The sequence below is a fragment of the Crotalus tigris genome, unplaced genomic scaffold, assembly GCF_016545835.1.
Source record: "Crotalus tigris isolate CLP2741 ecotype Arizona unplaced genomic scaffold, ASM1654583v1 scf7180000024467.898045, whole genome shotgun sequence".
Taxonomy (NCBI): domain Eukaryota; kingdom Metazoa; phylum Chordata; class Lepidosauria; order Squamata; family Viperidae; genus Crotalus; species Crotalus tigris.
This window is the reverse complement of record NW_024100638.1, coordinates 604,356-625,284: the sequence shown is the minus strand read 5'-3', so window position 1 is coordinate 625,284 and position 20,929 is coordinate 604,356. Positions and strand designations below refer to the sequence as shown.

General features: G+C 36.7%; 1 protein-coding gene across 8 annotated transcripts in view; it reads right to left on the bottom strand.

Annotated features, from left to right (window-relative positions):
- DISC1 (DISC1 scaffold protein) overlaps positions 1–20,929 on the bottom strand; it is a 167,687-nt gene that overhangs the window by 129,325 nt on the left and 17,433 nt on the right. For all 8 annotated transcript variants that reach the window (XR_005555444.1, XR_005555442.1, XR_005555445.1 and 5 more), the window contains exon 4: positions 3,229–3,376. Coding sequence is in view for 3 of the 8 variants with exons in the window: in XM_039332880.1 (XP_039188814.1) it covers positions 3,229–3,376 (148 nt within the window). In the remaining 5 variants the exon portion in view is untranslated. The remainder of the gene's footprint in view (positions 1–3,228; positions 3,377–20,929) is intronic.

The following is a 20,929-nucleotide window of genomic DNA, read 5'->3' as shown; positions in this document are numbered from 1 at the left end:
TGTGCTACTCCTCCTATTGGCTTTCAAAAGCCAATAGGAATTGCTGCTGAGCGCGGCCGGCAAGCTTTGCACATGCAAGTCATCTGCAGTGAAGGCAAATTGGCAGGAACTTTGCACCCCTCCCTGCTACCCAACTACACCATCTCCTAGTTAGTCCCGAAGATATCTGGAGGAGACTGGAGCAGTGACACCACGGTAAATTTATCTTGATCTTCAGCCCTGCTAGGGCGATAATGGCTGCGGGCGCAAAGGCAGGGGCAGCGGGGCTGCTTAGGGCTGGGGTGTGAGGAGCGGCGGCAGCCGGCTGCCCCCCATGCTGTGGGAACCACGGGGCCTGGTCTACATAGGGCTGCGCAAGGTGGTGCTGGCGGGGCGGCTGCAGGTGGGCTGTGTCGATGGCGGGCTGCCCCCTGGGGCCAAAGCCAGCGCGGCTGGTGCTTTGGGAGCCACGGGGCCCACTCTGCATTTATCATATTATAGTGTATTCTGTATTATTGTTGCAATGAATAAAATGTTTCTTTTATTTACGATATTTTTTTCTTCAATTTATTTGTGTTCTCCTTTTCATTGTAAAAAAGTTGGTCACCTTAATACATCTGGTAGTCTTTCAGGAAGAACAGGCGCACTTGGAGATTAGGACAGAAAACCACAAACTCACTCGTCTGGTACGTACAGAGGGCCATCTTACATATATCCAGGGCTTTTTTCCTCATAGAACACCTAGAACGGAGTTCCGGCATCTTTTTTGGATGGAACCTTGTAGAGTAGGCAAGACGGGTTGTATGATGTGTGTGAGTTCCAGCACCTTTTTTTTTTTTTAGAAAAAAAGCACTGCATATATCTGTCCTGCTCTGATGTTCTTAATATTCAAGGAAGCAAGGAAGGCTTACTTATTTATAATCTTCACATCAGTAAATAATAAAATATTTATGGGTAGTCAACAAATTTTTAAAAATACAGATATAAACTCAGAGGCAGATTCACAGGTTTCAAACATTTTCCCAGTGATCAAATACAGGTAGTCCTTGACTTACAACAGTTCATTTAGTGACCGTTATAAGTTACAATGGCACTGAATAAAGTGACTTACGGCCGTTTTACACAGTTATGACCTTTGCAGAATCCCCATGGTCACATGGTCCAAATTCAGACGCTTGGGGACTGGTTCATACTTATGACCATTGCTGTGTCCCAAGATCATGTGATCACCTTTTGCGACCTTCTGACAAGCAAAGTCAATGGGGAATCCAGATTCACTTAACAATCGGGTTACTAACTTAATCAACTGCTGTGATTCACTTAAAACTGAGGTAAGAAAGGTTGTAAATTCGGGCAAAATTAACTTAACAAATGTCTTGCCTAACAACAGAACTGTTGGGCTCAACTGTGGTCATAAGTCGAGGACTGCCTTTATCTCATGGCCATCACAGCAAGTATTTATTTTTTCTTAGGGAAACAAACAGAGAATCCCAATTCTCATATTTTTCTTATAATGTTATTGCCGATAAAACAAATAATAATTACCAAAGAAAAGTTCTATAAATAAACGTTTTAATTTGTGCTTGCTCAGCTCAAACTAGCGAAGCACCGTTATCTCTTCATCAGAATTGCCCAGATTTTCTGGGAATATTTGAAAGTTTTTCAAAGAGTAAATTAGGCTGCAATACACTCATATGTTTTCTAGAGTACTTTTAAAAAAGTGTTATCAGTTTTGCAGCTAAGTGGTCTTCTCTTTCTCCAGTATTTACTCCAATGAGTTTCAACATTCAGTCCTATGCTTGGACAAATTACTTAGGAAATTTCTATAGAAACTAATCAATTGGAAAAGTATTCAGTTTAAGGTTTCCTGATGTCATGCCTCACTTGCCAATAGCACACCAGATAGCAAATCCAGCCAAAGGACGGACACAATGAAAAATGTGTGGATGCTTGCTATTTTCAGCACAACTATTAATTTTTCAGAGAAATTGGGGAAGAGCTAAATCAGTGATAATGGACTGCAGTGTTATCATTTCTGGCACAGGTAGTTAAGGAGAAATACAACAAAAAAATAAATTCAGGATTTTGCTATGGATACTAATCTAAAAATTACTCTAAAGCGGTTTTCCACAACTGACAGGGATGTAATTCGTAGATTTGCCAGACAGTAATTATGGAAGCTATAATCTTAACAAAACTGTCTGGCAATTGATTGAAGAAGACAGCTCTTCAGATTAAATTCTTTAACTATTTATACATCAGTAAATTATTAAAAATACAATCCATTGTTATGCTTTATTGTGCAAGCCAATTTAAAATCTCTAGGACTTGCACATATATTCCAATAAGGATTGCCAGTAAACTTTCCCACTGGACTGTGCTCCCAAACAGTTATCATCATCAAATGCTTAGCATTTACACAAAACTTGTACACTATTCAAAGCAGTTCACCTCCATTAACACTCAAGTAATGGTCAGAATTAACCCTCTATAACAGAAAGGAACATTGTGAACATTCTACTTTGCTTTAAAGCAATTTATGGCAAAAGCGGGATCTTAGTTCCCAGCTCAGATTCTTATATACACACTGCACTAACAGAATAACAGAGTTGGAAGGGACCTTGGAGGTCTTCTAGTCCAACCCCCTGCTCAGGCAGGAAAATCTATACCATTTCAGACAAATGGTTACCAAATCTCTTCTTAAAAACCTCCAGTGTTGGATCATCCACAACTTCAGGAGGCAAGTCGTTCCACTGATTAATTGTTCTGTCAGGAAAGTTCTAGATTGCTTCTCTCCTTGATTAATTTCCATCTATTGCTTCTTGTTCTGCCTTAGGTGCTTTGAAGAATAGGTAGACTCCCTCTTCTTTGTGGCAACCCCTGAGATATTGGAAGACTGCTATCAGGTTACCCCTAGTCCTTCTTTTCATTAAACTAGACATACCTAATTCCAACAACTGTTCTTTGTGTGTTTTAGCCTCCAGCTGCCTAATCATCTTTGTTGCTCTTCTCAACATCTTTTTACATCGTAGTGACCAAAACTGAATGCAGTATTCCAAGTGTGGTCTTACCAAAGCATTATAAAGTGGTATTAATACTAGCACTAAATGTATTTGTATATAAGTACAGATCAGCACACACAAACATATACAGTGTCCCATTATTTTCAACCATAGACAGACTTAAAATTCTGAGTTCATAAATTCCAACATAATGGTGTGGAAAGGCATCAGGTTCTGGCACACTTACTTATGAACTCCCTCATACAATATCATTTGAATGTAGACTCTGATTTTGTCCAAGAAGCTGCTAATGGAAGGATGCTGTGAAGGAAGCTGAAAATTCAGCCAACTTTTCTCTTTATGCAGCTCCTCAAGTCTTCTTCTAAATTTATCAGCTAGGAAAACAAGGGAGAATTGCATTATCAAATGCTATACAGTATGTTACAGTTTGTGTGAAATCAAATGACAAAGTGAAATTAGATATGCAGAAAACATTTATTTGTGAAATATTTTAACTGATTTTTTTTAATGGATGCAATTTTTAAACACAGACCTGAAAAATGTTTGTTCGACAACCTAGACTTATGTTATTTAATTTCCTGATTCCAGCAATCAGTTTCAGTCTAGTCCTTTCAAATATAGGATTACTTTAGTCGCTATATCACATGACTCATCATATTTTTCTATGGTGAAATTTGAAAAGCACATCATCACTGATTCAATATTGCTACTAGTATATGTTCTTGAAAATAAAGATTTGTTGAAAAAATATTGCTGTTGAAAACCAGTCTTTCTGATGTTGGAAAAAGTAATTCCACATACCGTATATGTAGGCACTTTTTTTTTTTTTTTTGCAGAATGCAAGATAAGAAACAGAATATTAAGACTTTTCAGCTTCTGCACTTGCATTGTCCAAGGTTCCCCAAAACAACAATCAGTAATTGTGATCTGTGCTCTTGTTTCTTTTAGTGCTATTTTCAGAATTTTGCATTGGCAGGCCAACATTCTCCTAATTTGGTGCTTTTAAGAAAAGTTGGATTAGAAGCCCCATGATGGTCATTCTGGCTTGAGAATCTGGGCTCAATACTGCATATATAGATCATATTAGACTGAGGAAGGCTCAATCTAGAATAGATAAAAAAAAACTATTCTATTTATTACTGTAAAGTTTTAAAAGTTTGATTGAGTCTGTAACTGCATTCAACAGCTACCAAAACTCATCTGAACTGTTTTCAGCACTAATCTTATCACATACTCTAAGCAGGTTTTAAATTCCCTTCTAAAATACTTATAATTTAGATTACCACTTACACTGAATTTACTTTTGAGGACCTTTAAGAATCTGAACAAAGGGCAAACCTAAAAACAGTTATTACTTCTTCATTGAATTAAAAAGATATATAATTTCATTAATAACTTACAATTTAGAAAGTGTCATTTTCTTCTTTTACAGGAGTATTATAATTTTATAGAGAGCATTTAAATATGCGTTCTTCAAAGTAAAATTCAATACTTGTGGCAAAAATCCTCAATGCTTTCATCACTGTTCAGCACAATCACTGTTTTTCATTCTTTTTAATATATGCTTATCCTCTCAGCTGTGCAAATACATTCAGATCTACTATTATTATTATTACATTTTAGAAGGAAAATCTGCCCAGGTGCTACAGAGAAATGAAAATATAATCTGAACTAAGGTTTATCCAAATGGAAAATCATACGCTTGTGAATATTTTCACTAAAGACAAGGAATATCTCCAAGAAATTAAAAGTAATTAGGATTTACTGATTCAGGGACAGAAATTTGATGGATACTAGTTGGTAGCAAAGTTTTTTTTCTATTCTTTTTATTGCAATCTAGTTGTCACTGTGATTTTTGCAGGCCTGATCTGTTAGTGTCAGAGAAAACATTAAAAGAATACAACAGTTTTCAGAGAAATAACTATAGAAAACTCATAAGAAATCTTCATTTTCTAGAACAAAAGTGTGTTGGAGTGACCCGCACACTTTATTGTGAATAGTCTCTACCCATTAACAAAATAACCCCAAATATTTCTTCCTGAAAATGAATTGTGTCTTAATCTAGAAAAGCCAATCAAGAATTCAGAAAACAGACACATAAAAGGTAAGAACAAAAGATTTATCCAGATCCCCCTTGAAAGCAAGTGGTTCAGAAATATTTCTGGAAAAATATACTTGTTTAACACAACTTCTCCTGCCCTATTAAAATACCTTTTGCAGAATTTAATAATTTAAGATTTATTAGCTTAACCTAAACTCTTAGAAGACAATTGCTGTCTGTCCTAATCAGGGCTTTTTTTCTCATAGAACGCCCAGAACGGAGTTCCGGCACTTTTTTGGGATGGAACCTTGTAGGATAGGCAAGGCGGGTTGTATAACGTGCATGAGTTCTGGCACCTTTTTTTTTTTTTTTTACAAAAAAAGCACTGGTCCTAATCAAAATGAGGGCACTGTAAGACTCTAGTGAGGTTCAAGTCACACAGTTAACCTACTTTTGGGTATTCACTATCCTTTTGCCTATCTTATCTCATAGGACTGCTGTGAAGATCAGACGGCAAAAAATTGAAGGGTCCTTAGTGGTTTGTGAACTTGGTTGTTTTCTTGCAGACCTTTCATTACCCAAACTAGGTAACATCATCAGTGAGGATGTTACCTAGCTTGGGTAATAAAATGACTGCAAGAAAACAATCAAGTTCACAGAGCACCATTCATTTCAACCCTGAGCTATAAATATTGTCCTTTATGGAAAAAAAATATTTTCACAGCAATTATGGAAGCCACAGCAATTATGCCAGCCACCTTGAGCTCCTGGAAAAAAGATGGCTGTGAGAAATAAAGTAAATGTGACTGCTTCTCTAGTCCTGGAACACAGCAAGTCATGTTAGTAGTCAGGAGTCAGCAATTCTCAGGACTGGTTTGCATAACAGTACTGTGTGCTGTTTCTTGCAGCATTACCATTAGCAATAATAATAATAATAATAATAATAATAATAATAATAATAATAATAATAATAACAACAACAACAACCCCCAGTGAGGCACTACCTTGACGTGGTTGTGGGGCTTGTGTACTCTGAGGAAGATGAGAGCTATGCCAGAGGTTCAACCATACTGGACAGGTCTCATCAGAGGAGTCAGACAAAGAGTGTCTCTCCCATAAAAATATGGTGAGACGTAAATTACAGAATGCCATACCGGCTCGGACGTCGCCCGGGTTAACAAGGTCCGCACTAGATATTGGAGTTCCTGGATATCTGGTGAAAAATGGGTTACAGGACTCAGGACTGTTGGCTGAGCAACCAGGGCCAGCAGCTGCAGAACTACTGGAAGAAAAGGTGTTTACCCATCGCAGATACACAGTGATGGAAAACAAAGAAATAATGATCTGTTACTACAGATCAAGTCCAACAAGAAGAGGATATCTAAAACGAATGCACCAGTTCTGGAAAGAACAACATCCAGAATCAGAAATAACAGAACAGAGACTAGCAGATCAACGCCGATTTATAACACGAAATAAAATATTCACAGAAACAGAATTGGACGAACTGCAAAGGTTTACCCAGGGCAAAGAAATCAAAGCCTTACCAGAAGTAATTCAGAATGTAGAGGCAAACCAGGGGGAGTTGGCAGTGAAAGAATCCAGTAGAGATATACAACTGTTCTCATTTGGAAACCAGGCACCTCTTCCTCAGGAAGAACAAAACCCTCTAACTAAAGAAATAAAAGAATTGAAACAAAGAATAACTGAGCATCTAGAAAAGCACAAAAACAACAGAATAAGGCTACCTGCATTGAAGCTTGTTCCAAATAAACAGCTAGCACAAGCATTAAAAGATGCAAATACGGCAATAGCAAGCATAAGCACCAATTCACTGCAAGAAACAAACCAACTTATGTACAGCACAGCGGCAGTTATAACTGAATACCTGGGATGCAAAATCAACAAAGAAGAAAAACAAACAAACAGTGCACCACAAAAATGGAAGGTTAGAGCCGCTAGGCTGTTAGTAGGACAATACTGGAAGAAGGAATCTTTGCCTACATTGCAGGAATGGTTTCTTAAAGTAGCTTATCTGGCAGAAATGGCAAAGATTTCGGCTTTCTTAAAGCAACAAACGCAAGAGAAGTTTTTTGCTGTTTGGGATAAATGGATAAAATTTATACAATTTAGATTGGGTATACAAAAATATTATATAGTTTTTTCATAAGTTTTATTTTCATATATATTATAGATAATTTTTTTATATATATAAATATAAAGTTTTTAATTTAATTTTTATTTTTATTTTTTAAGCCTATATTCTGCTCTGGGAAGCTCAGGGGGGGGGGAAGGGAGGTTTTTTTTTTTTTTTTTTTGGGAGGGCTGGGGGATGGGGTTTTTTTTTTTTTTATTTAATATATGTATTGTTTAGTTTTATTTTTCTGTATATGTTGCCTCTTGTTTTGTATTATTTTTCCTTTTTTGTAAAATTTATAAAACTTTCAATAAAAAAAAAAAAAATGGAAGGTTAGACTAGAAAATAAGATCAGCAAGTTAAGATCACATGCAAGCAAGCTAGAACAGATGAAAGAAAAGAAGCTGAAGAACAAGAAGACCAAAGAATACCTAATCAAGAAATACCACTTAGAAACAAGGAAGATCAAGGAAGCACTGGAAATAATAAAGCAACAAATAACAGCTATAGCCAGGAAAATCAGTAGATATGAAGCTCGAATTGCAAACTATAGGCAGAACCTCCAATTTCAATCCAATCAGAAACGTTTCTACCAATCCATCAATGGAGAAACTGCAAGGAATCAGTCAGTACCTGACAAGGAAGAAACAGTGCAGTTCTGGAAGCAGATATGGGATAACCCAAAGAAATACAACAAGGATGCGGCTTGGTTAAAAGAGGTGGATGCAAATAAAACAGAAGTTGAAATGAAAGAACTAGTAATAACAACAAAAATGGTAGAAAAAAGAGCAAAGAAAATCAAAAATTGGTCAGCACCAGGTGAAGATGAACTGCATGGGTTTTGGTTGAAACATCTAACTGTTATACACCCACTCATTGCCAAACAGTTCAACAATATACTACAAGGAGGAGAAATTGAAAAGTGGCTAACAACTGGGAAAACCTACCTAATAATGAAAAATCCAGCAAAAGGGGCAACACCAGGTAACTACAGGCCAATTACCTGCTTACCAACAACTTTCAAATTACTAACTGGTGTGGTAGCTGATGCAGTACAACAGCATCTAGTTGAAAACAATCTCTTTCCACCTGAGCAGAAAGGAAACCGCCCCAATAGCAGAGGAACAAAAGATCAACTCCTAATAGACAAAATGATCTTGGAAAACTGCAAGAGAAGGAAGACCAACCTGAATGTGGCATGGATTGACTACAAAAAGGCATTTGACTCTCTGCCACATGATTGGATAATAAAGTGCCTAGAAATAACAGGAGTCAGTAGAAACATCAGAAAATTTGTGCAAAGATCGATGGCACAATGGAAGACACAGTTGCAGATCAATGGTGAGAGGCTGGGAGAGGTTAATATCAAGAGAGGAATATTTCAAGGAGATTCATTATCACCATTACTATTTGTTATTGCACTGTTTCCTCTGTCAACAATACTGAATAACTCAGGACATGGCTATCAAACATCAAAAACATCTGCCAGACTATCCCACCTCCTTTACATGGATGATCTGAAGCTGTATGGAAAAACATCATCTGAAATAGAATCGCTGCTCAACACTGTCCGTATATATAGCCAAGATATTGTAATGGAGTTTGGCTTGGACAAATGTGCCACACTTACTATCAAACAAGGAAAAATAGTGAAAACTGAAGGAATCAAGATGCCCCACGAAAATAACATTAAGAGTCTGGATGAGGAAGAGTACTACAAATACTTGGGTATCCTTCAAGCTGACAACATCAAGCACACTGAAGTCAAGAAAAAGATTAGAGGTGAATACATCAAGAGAGTGAAGAAGATCTTAAAATCCAAACTCAATGGAGGAAATACCATAAAGGCAATCAACACCTGGGCAATCCCAGTCATTAGGTACACAGCTGGAATAGTGGGCTGGACTCAAGCAGAACTAAAAGCAATGGATAGGCAGACCAGAAAAATAATGACAATGAATCATGCCCTTCATCCACGCAGTGACATTGACAGACTTTATCTACCAAGGCAAATAGGTAGGCGTGGAATGCTACAAGTACATCAGATGGTTGAAGAAGAAAAAATGGCTTTGGAAGAATATCTGAAGAACAATGATGAAGATGCACTGAAATTAGTATATCAGGAAGGCTTACTAACTACTGGAGAGACCAAACTGGCCTACAAGAAAGACCAAATGAAGAACAGAATAGAGGCATGGGAAGACAAAGCACTACATGGCCAATACATGAAAAAAATAGCTGGGAAAGCAGATAATAATAAAACCTGGCAATGGCTAAGAGCAGGAAAAATGAAGAAAGAGACCGAGGGACTAATTCTGGCTGCACAAGACCAAGCCTTAAGGACAAATGCATACAAAGTCAAAATTGAGAAGACAGCAACAGACAGTAAGTGCCGCCTATGCAAAGAAGCTGAAGAAACAGTGGACCACTTGGTAAGCTGTTGCAAGAAGATTGCACAAACTGATTACAAGCAGCGGCATGACAAAGTAGCAACAATGGTGCATTGGAAGATCTGCAAAAAATATCATTTGCCTGTAAGCAAAAACTGGTGGGATCATAAAATAGAGAAAGTCATAGAAAATGATAAAATTAAACTGCTCTGGGACTTCAGAATTCAAACAGACAAGCACCTGCAACATAACACCCCAGACTTAACAATTGTCGATAAGAAAGACAAAAAAGTCTGGATAGTGGACGTGGCAGTGCCTGGAGATAGCAGAATAGAAGAGAAAGAACTGGAGAAGATAACAAAATACAAAGACCTACAAATAGAAATAGAAAGACTGTGGCAAAAGCAAGCAAGGGTAGTACCAATAGTCATAGGCTCCTTGGGTGCAATCCCAAAACAACTGGAGCACCACTTGAACACCATTGGCATTGACAAATTCGCTATTAGTCAATTGCAAAAGGCGGCCTTATTAGGAACTGCTTCCATCCTGCGACGATATCTGTAATACCATCAAACATCCACATCTGCCTATCCCGGGTCCTGGGTAAGGACTCGATAGGTAGACAAAATGCCAAATCCAGTCTGAACATTTGGCTGACTGTGCGATGATCAATAATAATAATAATAATTGTTTTAATGTATCTAAAAGCAACTTGGGATGAAACAAAGCAAGTTGCCATACTTTAAAAAGACCTGGATGGCAACAATGGTACAACAAAGTAGATAACTTTGATTGACTTATTGATTATATTTCAAGAAGTGTTGACTCTTAGAACATACAGTAGATAGATTTTCTCCAAGCAATCTGTCCCTAACTTGTTTTTCCAGATCTTCCAATGGTGCACCCATTGCTACAACCTCACTTTGCAGTTAATAACAAAAAAATCTTCTGTTCCCAAATCAAACCAACATCTTGTACTGAGCTCATAAAGTAATATGAGTTTACCATAGATTCAGAAAAATGGGCTGTGAATGTGACTCACCTGTACTAACATCCTCAACAAAACAAATACCGTCAGCTATACTAGCAACCAATTACTGAGCTTCAATTTAAAAACAGATATAACTTACTAACTAAAATAAAATGTCTTCAAATAATGTATCCAGTGACCATTTCTGTGCCATCAACCATGTTATCATGACTGATACATGAAAAGGCTGCCATTTCAACAAAAGTATCCTTCCAAACAATAAACGTCTGTCAGGTTATTGCTCCATCAGATCTGTGAAACGTGACTTCTTTTTGCGCTCTAGGACAAGATGACACATTATGTAAAGATCAAATGGGAAAAAAGTCCCTTCCACTATGCCATTATCCTCCCTTGCTAAGGGTTGTTGCACCCAATAATTGTTGCTAACAAAAACAATGGTTTACAGGACAAGGAAATTAGGCATCATGTTTTGCTTCATCTACATTTTTTTCAAGACCAATCAACATTCCAGTCCAGATTTCTTTTCCATATTTTTAAGAATACCATCGTTTATTTTCTTTTCTATTGTATTTAATGCCTGTACATTAATATAAAATTATTAATTTATATTAATGTTAATTATTTAGTTTATATTTTATATTTAAAACCATATGATGATAAGGGCAATGAACATGGCATGTATACATAATTAAAATCCCACATGTTACTTTTAAATTACCCTACAAAAGATGAGTGTTTATTTCCAAATACAAATATTTATCAAGGCAAAAAATAATTCTTCTAATCAAGATGGAGATTGAAGTGAATTCAGTGTAGAAAACTATACAGTTCAAGTACTTCTTGTCTTAAGAGCTGGTAAATCTCTTTCATTTGATGTTTGATCTTACCAATATGTAGAAGTAATTCTAAGATTAAAAAAATGTTGGAGAGAAAACAAATTGTAATGATATGCTTCATAATCAAGGTTAATATCATGTTCCCAAAAATCCCAAATATAAAATCACCGCTCTGCACTCTTATGTCTGCCCATCAATATCCTTGTTTTCATGTGGTTTAATCAAACAGACAAGAGTCTGTCTATATGAATAAACAGCGACATTTCCCTAAAGTCATCAACATATGAAGACAAGACTGTGTCATCATCATATATCATTATGGGAGGTAATCTCTTATATCTTCAAAGAATACAATTTATAGCATCTGCAGTTTGCTGTTAAACTGAAAATGATGTAAGGATTTGCCGTTTTCTATCCTCTGAAAAAGCTCTGATTAGACAGCTAAATATCACACATGAAGCTCCAGCACTCACCAAATTAAAACTTTTTATTTTCTCCTCTGATTTATCCAGGTGAAAGGATGGCATTTTCCTGAGAAATTTTCTGATTTTATGAGTTCTCTAATAATTGCATTTGCAAAATTTCCCAATACCTCTGAAGAATATCATTATTCTTGATTCTAGTGACATAATCAAGATTTCCCTGTGGATATGATTAAATAAAATACTTTGTCCAATAAAGAAAATGTCCCTGGAGAAAACGTTTTCAAATTTAGACATTCTGATAATGTTTAATAATTAGGTATTCTAGTTTAAGATTTTATAGTGCTAAACACATCAAATTTCAAGTGGATTCAACTCGTTCAGATGCCCGGCACCTATTAAAAGTTAGGAATCAAGATACCAATAGATATCTTCACACATTTTTCTCTTTTTTAAAACAAAATTCATCTAGAATTCTGTAAATATTAACATGAATGGCTTTTTAAAAAATTATACCATTTAATTCATTGCAATGAGTTTCAATAACTCCATGGTTATCTTTAAGGTTATTTGTACAGAATTCTTTATTGCTTTAAAATAAAATATGTCATTGGGATTGCAGACATTTTTTCTATTTGCAAAATTGCATCATCATAGCATAAGAATAAATTAGGATAAAAGAAATTCTTGCTGTTTTCCGAGCCTGGTTGTTTGCTTGCAGATGTTTCATTACCTGAGCAGGTAACATGTTCAGTTCAACCCTGAGATATCCATCACTTGGATAAGAATATGCATTTAAGCAAGGATAAAATCAAAATACTGTAAATTCCACATCAGATTTTGGATCATTCTCTATCCAGCCTGAAGCAGAAGTAAGATTTCACTGTTTAACATTTCAAGGAAAAACAATGCTAGCAATCAATGCTAGCCTATTTATATGATAGCCTGCATGAAGCTTAGCAGTGGGAATTTCAATCTAAATTCTCTCAAGCTGTGAGTTGACATCTCTAAATTGTAAACTGTAAATATCGAAAGTAGTAAAACTGGTAAAAGAATCCTAGCAATTTGCAGGGGGCAGTAACCAAGTTTGTAAGGCACAGCAATTACATTTCTGGAGTAGTATGAAATAAATCAACTAAAGTAAATCATTTCCGTATTCTATTGCTACCTGATTTAGTATCAGAATGATTTCAAAGGCAAGCAGGGACATCTGCAGGAGAGTCAAAAAACATAATTAAAGCTTCATTTTTTTATTTTTATTTTTTGCAATTGTGACTTTCCTTTTTTCATCCATTTACTGTATGGCCCCTGAAAAGTATAATATGACAGTGTTATGAGGATCTTCTTTCTCAAAACTATATCCCACCAACTGCATTCAGCTACTGAGTGATATGATCAGAAATTAGGTGGACCTGAACAATAGGGTTTTTCTTCCAATAAAATTTCAGCCCTGTAGGCTAGATCAGCATACATAGAAAACCCACAATTACATTTTCAAAACCTATCCATTATTTAGACACCATGTAGGTTATATGTAGAACTTGGTAATCATGCCTAAAGTTCACATATTCAGAAATACAGACACTGTAACTGGAGACTGTTTCCCCCATGATCATTATGACATGAGCTATATATAAAGAATACACAGAAACATATTTAGCAGCAGGTGAAATAAATCAATAAATTGGTATAAATATTTTATACAACCAAGACAATGTTTATTTGATATAATGTACTAGGTGTTGTTTTTTTAAAAAAAAAATTGCCCGGTTTTTGGAAGACAAAAATGTGGTCCTGAGACAACTGGAGAAGGATCCACTAAGGGGTGGATAAGCCAAGGCATAGTAACTTAGATCCAAGCCTACTAAGCCATGATGGTGCAGTGGTTAGAAGGCAGTATTGCAGGCTAATTCTGCCGGCTGCCAGGGGTTCGATCCTCACCAACTCAAGGTTGACTCAGCCTTCCATCCTTCCGAGATCAGTAAAATGAGAACCCAGATTGTTGGGGGCAATATGCTGACTCTGTAAAGCCACTTAGAGAGGGCCATAAATCTACGTGCAATTGCTAACCCGCTTTTTAAATCAGACAATCTGCAATCAGTTATGCAAGTTAACTCAGAGGGCTATCTGAAGTATAAAAATGAATTTATTGCTGGAGTTATCCTTCATCTTTAGAGAGCTTTTACAACAAGCAACAGCCTACAAAAGCAACAGCAGCAGATGCAAAAGACCAACTGCTCTTAGACTGACCATTACTGGATTTACATATAACACTATACCACAATATAAGGTATTTGGTTTTGCCTCAATGTATTTTTGAACCCAATTTCTGTGGTCTGCAAGCTGCAATTTATGAATTAGGGCAATAAGTGGTACTGATTACAATTTACTTAAGAAATTGTGGTTCATCACTGTACCTGAACCAGCTATCAGGCTCCTGACATCTACTTTTCTTATTTATTTATTTAGCATATGGTATATCATATATAGACTAGCAATATATATTAACGCTTCTTCTTTCATATTTTTTCTATATTTCTCCTCACAAGCAGACCTGCCATTGTCCTTACTTCAAAACCAAAGCAGCAGTGTAGCATATAAATTATAACCCTTTTGTTTTTACATATTGCCACTAGACCAGTGGTGGCGAACCTATGGCACGCGTGCCAGAAGTGGCACTCAGAGCCCTCTCTGTGGGCATGTGCACTGTTGCCCCAGCCCCGCCTTTCCCCACAACCTCCTCCTCACAAGCAGCCTGCCCGGAGGAGAGGCTCCCTCAGGCGTGGCCCATGCAGAGCAGCGCAGCCAAGCACATGGCGGACAGGCAGCAAGGGCAAGATTCCGCCCTCGCACCCCATCACGGGCAGATGAGGCTGCGGGGTGTGGTAGCCATAGCAATGCAAGGCTGCCTGAGCGATCTGTGGTGAGTGGCCCTGTGGATGGATGGAGCGGGGAGCACAGTGGGGACGGGACGGGGGGAGGGATGGTTTTTGGACACTCAGTCTCTAAAAGGTTTGCCATCACTGCACTAGACTTTTGCAAGGCTGATATTGCTACTCATTCATATTCTCTCCTCCTCTCCCTCTTTCTCTTTCTAATTAAAAAAAATTAAAAGATGTTACTTTTGTCCCCAAAGTGCTTATGGCACACAAAATCCTATCATTAGAGTATTGCTGAAGCATTTGATAATAGAATCTGTTGGGTTTTTTTAAAACAAAATATCTGATCACCACAAAGAATTTTCCAGCCAGAACTATCTAGGTTATAAATAAGTTTTATTTGAAAAGTTTTATTTATAAATAAGTTTTATTTGATTAGTTTTATTTGAAAAGGAAAGCGGGGGAAGAAAGAGTACGATACTATAAATAATAGTGCTATGCAAAACCCTGAAAGTTTGGCTCTGATTTCTGACAGCATACATTGTTTCATATAATTCCTACTTCATGAAATAAATACAAAGCCATGCTTTCTGGCAACTGTAATCAGTGCTTTTTAACTATTATTATTTCTGGTGTAAAATCTAACAAATATCCCACACTTAAATGATAGCTCTTCTTTAAGATCCATTTATTGTCAGAATCCAAGTGAAAAGAAAATATTAAAATATGCATGCCCTCTAAAAGCATAAGCTTCCACGACTTGATATAAAAATGCAAGCTACTTTTTCCAGGGACCTTCCACAGAAATTCTACTTTAAAAAAATCTCAGTGGTGAGTTTAACCTTGGAGCTGTCAAATTCTGTCATGAATAATGAACCATGAAAACATTCCAACATCCTTGGACAACAGAAAAAAAAAAAACCCTCCTCTATGCTAAGCAAGGCAAAATGTTGTTACTATTTTCCAATAGAATTTTACTTGCCAAGAAAATGTATGAAATGTATTGTACTTAAAATTGAAAGAGCAGAAAAATCAATTTCTCCATATGCTATGAATTCCATTTACTATAGCAAGAAAACATGTGCATATGAAAAAAATTCAACTATATTCCAAAGAAGCAAAACCCAGAGAAAAGATTGAAACTGTTACATGAATTATTGTTGAGTTCATGGGTACCATTCACCATGATAATGTGAAATTCATTTCAATTAAGACATGTGTTGACTGAAAAAAAGAAGATATGTGCATACAAATAAGCATGTGCACAAACACACTTGTATATATTATTATTTATTATATTTATATGCCCACACATTTCATGATTTGAGGAGACTCTAAGCGGCTTTAATATAATTAATTCAAGAATTAATGTCAAGTAATCAGGCAATCTATTTATTTAAATATTTTGGGTATGATGATTTTATACCTCTTTTAACTGCCATAAATATTCATGAAGATAGGTTAATTCAATCTCTAAATAATATAATCACTTTTAGGAAGTTCAAGATAAAATAGGTTTCCTAAGAAATTAAATTAACAAATGGTAGCAAAATAGTATCCAAAGTGCATATCACTACACTGCAAGATGTGGGCAACAATATCTTAGGTGGCAATGTAGTGCCTATGGTAGAAATCGTAGTTTGCACAGAATACCATGATTTTATTTGGGGTAAAAAGGGATTCTGATTGCCTTTGTGGCATCCTCTCAAATGTTCCAAAATGGTCTTTTCCATTGGCAGGAATTATAACCTCTAAGATTGGTAACCTAGTTAACCTTTTTTTAAATCTTCCTCAAACAAGCTATGAAAGCTTCAATTGGCCAAAACAATTATAGATATCTGATGAAGACCGAGGCAGGTGGAGTATTACAACTTGGAAGAGAAAAGAATTGAATGCCAAGGAGCACGAATCACCAAAAGGAAAGACAACAGTTATGTTTTATGTTTGTGAAACTAAGAGGAAGAGAAAGAATGTAATAGAACTGAAGGGAGGTAGCCTGATTCTGTGGAATATGTATATGAATATGCTAGGAAATAAAAGTATAGGCTCCATCGTAAAAGGGTTGAAATATAGGTCAGAAAGTAAGAATCTATACCACCTAGATTATTGTTATGGTAAAGGAAAGTAGAAATCTATAGGAGTCTAATAGTTGCATGTTACACTCCTGTGAACCAGGATAATGGAAATCCAGTGATGAATCTGGGAAGAAAATGCAATATTCAGAATGAATACAATGCAGTGAGAAAATTATTCTTTGGGTGCCACGAATAGGTGGGTGGAACAAAAGAATATAGAAGACATGTTTAGGCTATTTGGAAATCCTAGAATGAGTATGCTGACTATTTAGAGAGAATACACTCAGAAAAAGACCTGTTTGTTTTGCATATATGGGTTAAGCCTCAACCTATTCATTTTCAATTCATGTTAATGAAAAGGCAATGCATAGAAAAGAATGGTTTGTTTCAATTTTATAATGAAAGGAAAGAAGTACACAGGAGGGCTGAATGTAAGACAGACCATTATTTAACAGCCTCAAAAAGTGGATCGATGAGGAGGAGGAGGAGGAGGAGGAGGAGGAGGAGGAGGAGGAGGAGGAGAAGTAGTTGCTTGGAAGTATAGTATGTTACAGAGTGTCACAGAGTGTACTAAAGGGAAGGATAAAAATGAATGGCATTGTAAAATAAAAGGGGATGTGCAATATATGTGTGTTGCATGAGTGTGCATGTACATATATAAATTGGTGCCAAAACTGAGGATAAAAGTAAAATACTGCATTATGTGCATAGATAGAAAAAATGTTTAAAAGTATGCCAAAGAAAGCAAGGAACATTAAGCTTAAAACAGACGGAGAAAATGCAGAGCAAATTTTGATGGAATTAAAAAAAATGTAATGGACATGGGTTAAAAGGGCTAACCAAGGAGCACCAGCAAAGTGAATAGAGATAATAGAGTTTTCTAACTCTATGTTATGCCCAAAGTTTTTTGCCTAATATATTATTTCTTGATTTGACCCCTATTATCATGGAGGAAGGTGACCTTTGCCCTATCCATATGAAACGGGCACCCCAACTGGGAGAAATGATTTGTAACATTTTAAAACCTGATGCAGTTTCGTTGTCATCTACTCTGGGGAGCCAATTTCAAGCCATCAATAATGTAATCCAGCTCCTTCAGCCTGGTGTTATAGCAGCCACAGCCCCACAGACCAGAGATCAGATTTTTCACACAGAGAATTGGTTTGACTTAGATTGCCTCGAAGCTAAAAGACCTCTAACCGGGCTTTCTAACAAACCCATAAAAGATCCTTTTCGTATATTCTACACATGATCTGTTACTACAAAAATGGTAGTGCAAGCAACTATGTCCTCAGAAGAATAGGGAATTATTTGGGATGGAACTGAAATGAGAGGATAGGGGAAGAAGTATTTTAAAATTTTGTAGATGTAATACTGATATATTAGAGTGGAATAGGAATAAATGCTGTTAATGTTAGTGCTCAGGAAAAAAAACTGAAAAAAGGAAGTCATAAAAGCTATAAAAATGATGGGGAAATGGTATGGCTGTAGCAATTGCCAGTCTTCAACACTGAACACAAAATAAAAAAAAATATGTGATGTCTCTTCATTGTTTGATGTATTTATGAGTAAATTTGTAAGTAATGCTTCTGATGATGTTGTAGAAGCACATAGAGTAGAGACAAGGTGTACATATTTTGTATACAGTATGTTATTAGCTACAAATGGGAATGATTTGCAAAAAATATTAGATAGAAGATGTGTTAAAATAAGGAGCATGGCTTAAAGGTGGTTGTTTTTGATGTAAAAAAATGAATTGCAAATGTTATATAAATTATAAATCAGAACAAATAGGTGGACTTCTTCATAGAATGTTCCTAAGATGGAAAACAAATGGAAAACTATTAAGATGGGGAAATGCTGGTAGAAAACTATTAAGCAGCATTTAGTCTGTTAAAGGAATGAATGTTTACCAGAAGAAAGAAAATAGCTATATAAGAGCTTGCTTCTGCTCATTTTGAAAGAAAAAAAAAATCTGACAGATTTTCTAAACGTAACAAGGTTATTAACTGATTTTATATAGTGAATCAGTTAGTTTTATAATTGCTCTTCAAGAACAGCAAGAGGAAAATTATGTCAATGAAGTTTGCACAAAGGAGTGCAATGGTAAATAATCCATTCATATAGTTATTTACATTTTTTTCCTCCAAGTGTGACTTTGACTTTGCTATTTTAAATAAACTTATTAATCCCCCCAAAATTAAGAAAGTTCAAACAATATGGAAAAGAACATAACATTTTAATTATTCATTCTGTTCTACTTTAAAAAACACTCTTGAAAACAAACTGTGGATTTTATAAAACGTTTTGAGAATACTGTTCATCTGATACAGAATATCCAAATATCCATTAGGAAAAATGGAAGAAAAAGAAGTGAGTAGATTAAAGAGTTAAAAGGTTAGAAAAAACTAATCACTTATTGATACCTACTAATAAAACAATGCCTAAAAGTGTAATGTCAGAAAATTGACATATTTGTCAGTCTTGGAGATGCAGGAAAAATGAAGTGCCAAATGTAATTGTGAAAATTAAACATAATTCTGCTTCAAAATCTGCATTGAGAAAACCACTTTTTAACATGAATTTTCACTACAAGTGAGATTCCTTAATGCAAATGACTGCCATTGAAAAATAGAAAAACTCAACAACCTCCCCAGGATCATGTGAACACAACGGCCTCCTGGTGGCACAAATAGACATGGATTTAGATCTAGAGATAGAAATAGCTGAGGAAAGGAAAAAAATCTAACCTTTTTTTTAGTTTCCCACTCATCTGGTTATAAGTATTTTTTGAAAGTAATCAGAATCTAAGTTATTCAAAGTGCCCCTTCACAGATTTGTAAGTACATAGACTATGGTTCTGATACCAGTAGCCTTTAGGCTTGCATGAGACTTACAGCTTATTATTTACCCTGCCAGATTGTTCCATTGCTAGAGAACAGGACGGCAACTATTTTTTGAGGACAGGAATGGTTATCAGCCTTTCCCCATGTCCTTCCCACTGCCAGATTGTCCCACTTAAAGTGCAGGTGTTCCTTATAGAGGAAGAGAGTAATTTGGACCACAAAAATCACACACAAGTAAAAGGCCTCCCATCTACACTGCCTCTTACTGCCTCTTAATTCCAAAAGAAGGTTTAATTTATTTGAGTCCACTATTTATTTATTTATTTATTTATTTATTAAAATTTATAGACCGCCCCACTCCCGAAGGACTCCGGGCGGCTAACAATAAAAACACAATATAACTTAACAAGACAAACAATACAGTAACATTCATCCAGGGGTCAGATTTTATAAACCCCAGGCCTGCCGGAAAAGTCAGGTCTTAAGCAGCTTGCGGAAAACCAACACAGTGGGAGCGGTCCTAATCTCTGGGGGGAGTTTGTTCCAAGACGTGGGTGCCATCACAGAGAAAGCCCTCCCCCGCGGCCCCGCCAAATGGCACTGCTTGGCCGATGGGACCCAAAGGAGGCCCAGTCTGTGGGATCTAACCGGACGAAGGGAACTATGAGGTAGTAGGCAGTCTCACAAATAGCCTGGCCCTGAGCCATATAGAGCTTTAAAGGTAATAACCAACACCTTGAATTGGACCCAGAGACCAATAGGCAACCAGTGCAGCTCGCGGAGGATAGGTGTAACGTGATGTACCGAGGAACACCCGCTATCACTCGCACGGCTGCATTCTGGACCAACTGTAGTCTCCAAATACTTTTCAAGGGTAGCCCCATGTAGAGCGCGTTGCAGTAGTCCAGGCGTGAGGTGACAAGGGCATGAGTGACTGTAAGGAGAGCCTCCTGGTCCAGGTAGGGTCACAACTGGTGCAACAGAAGAACTTGTGCAAAGGTCCTCCCAGCCACAGCCGTCAAATGATGTTCCAATTTCAGCTGTGGATCAAGGAGGACACCCAAGTTGCGAACCTGCTCTGAAGGGGGTATATTTTCCCCTGCTAGAGTCAACACTGGACAGTTAACATGATCCTTGGGAGGCAACATCCAAAGCCACTCGGTCTTGTCAGGATTGAGCCTGAGTCTCAATCCTACAGATATGCACATGTAAAATGGAATAACTATGATGTGCTTTTAAAAAAATGTTTTTTCACATGTTAAGGATCTTACTACTGAGGCACAGAGAACCTAGACTGAGATGACACTGGA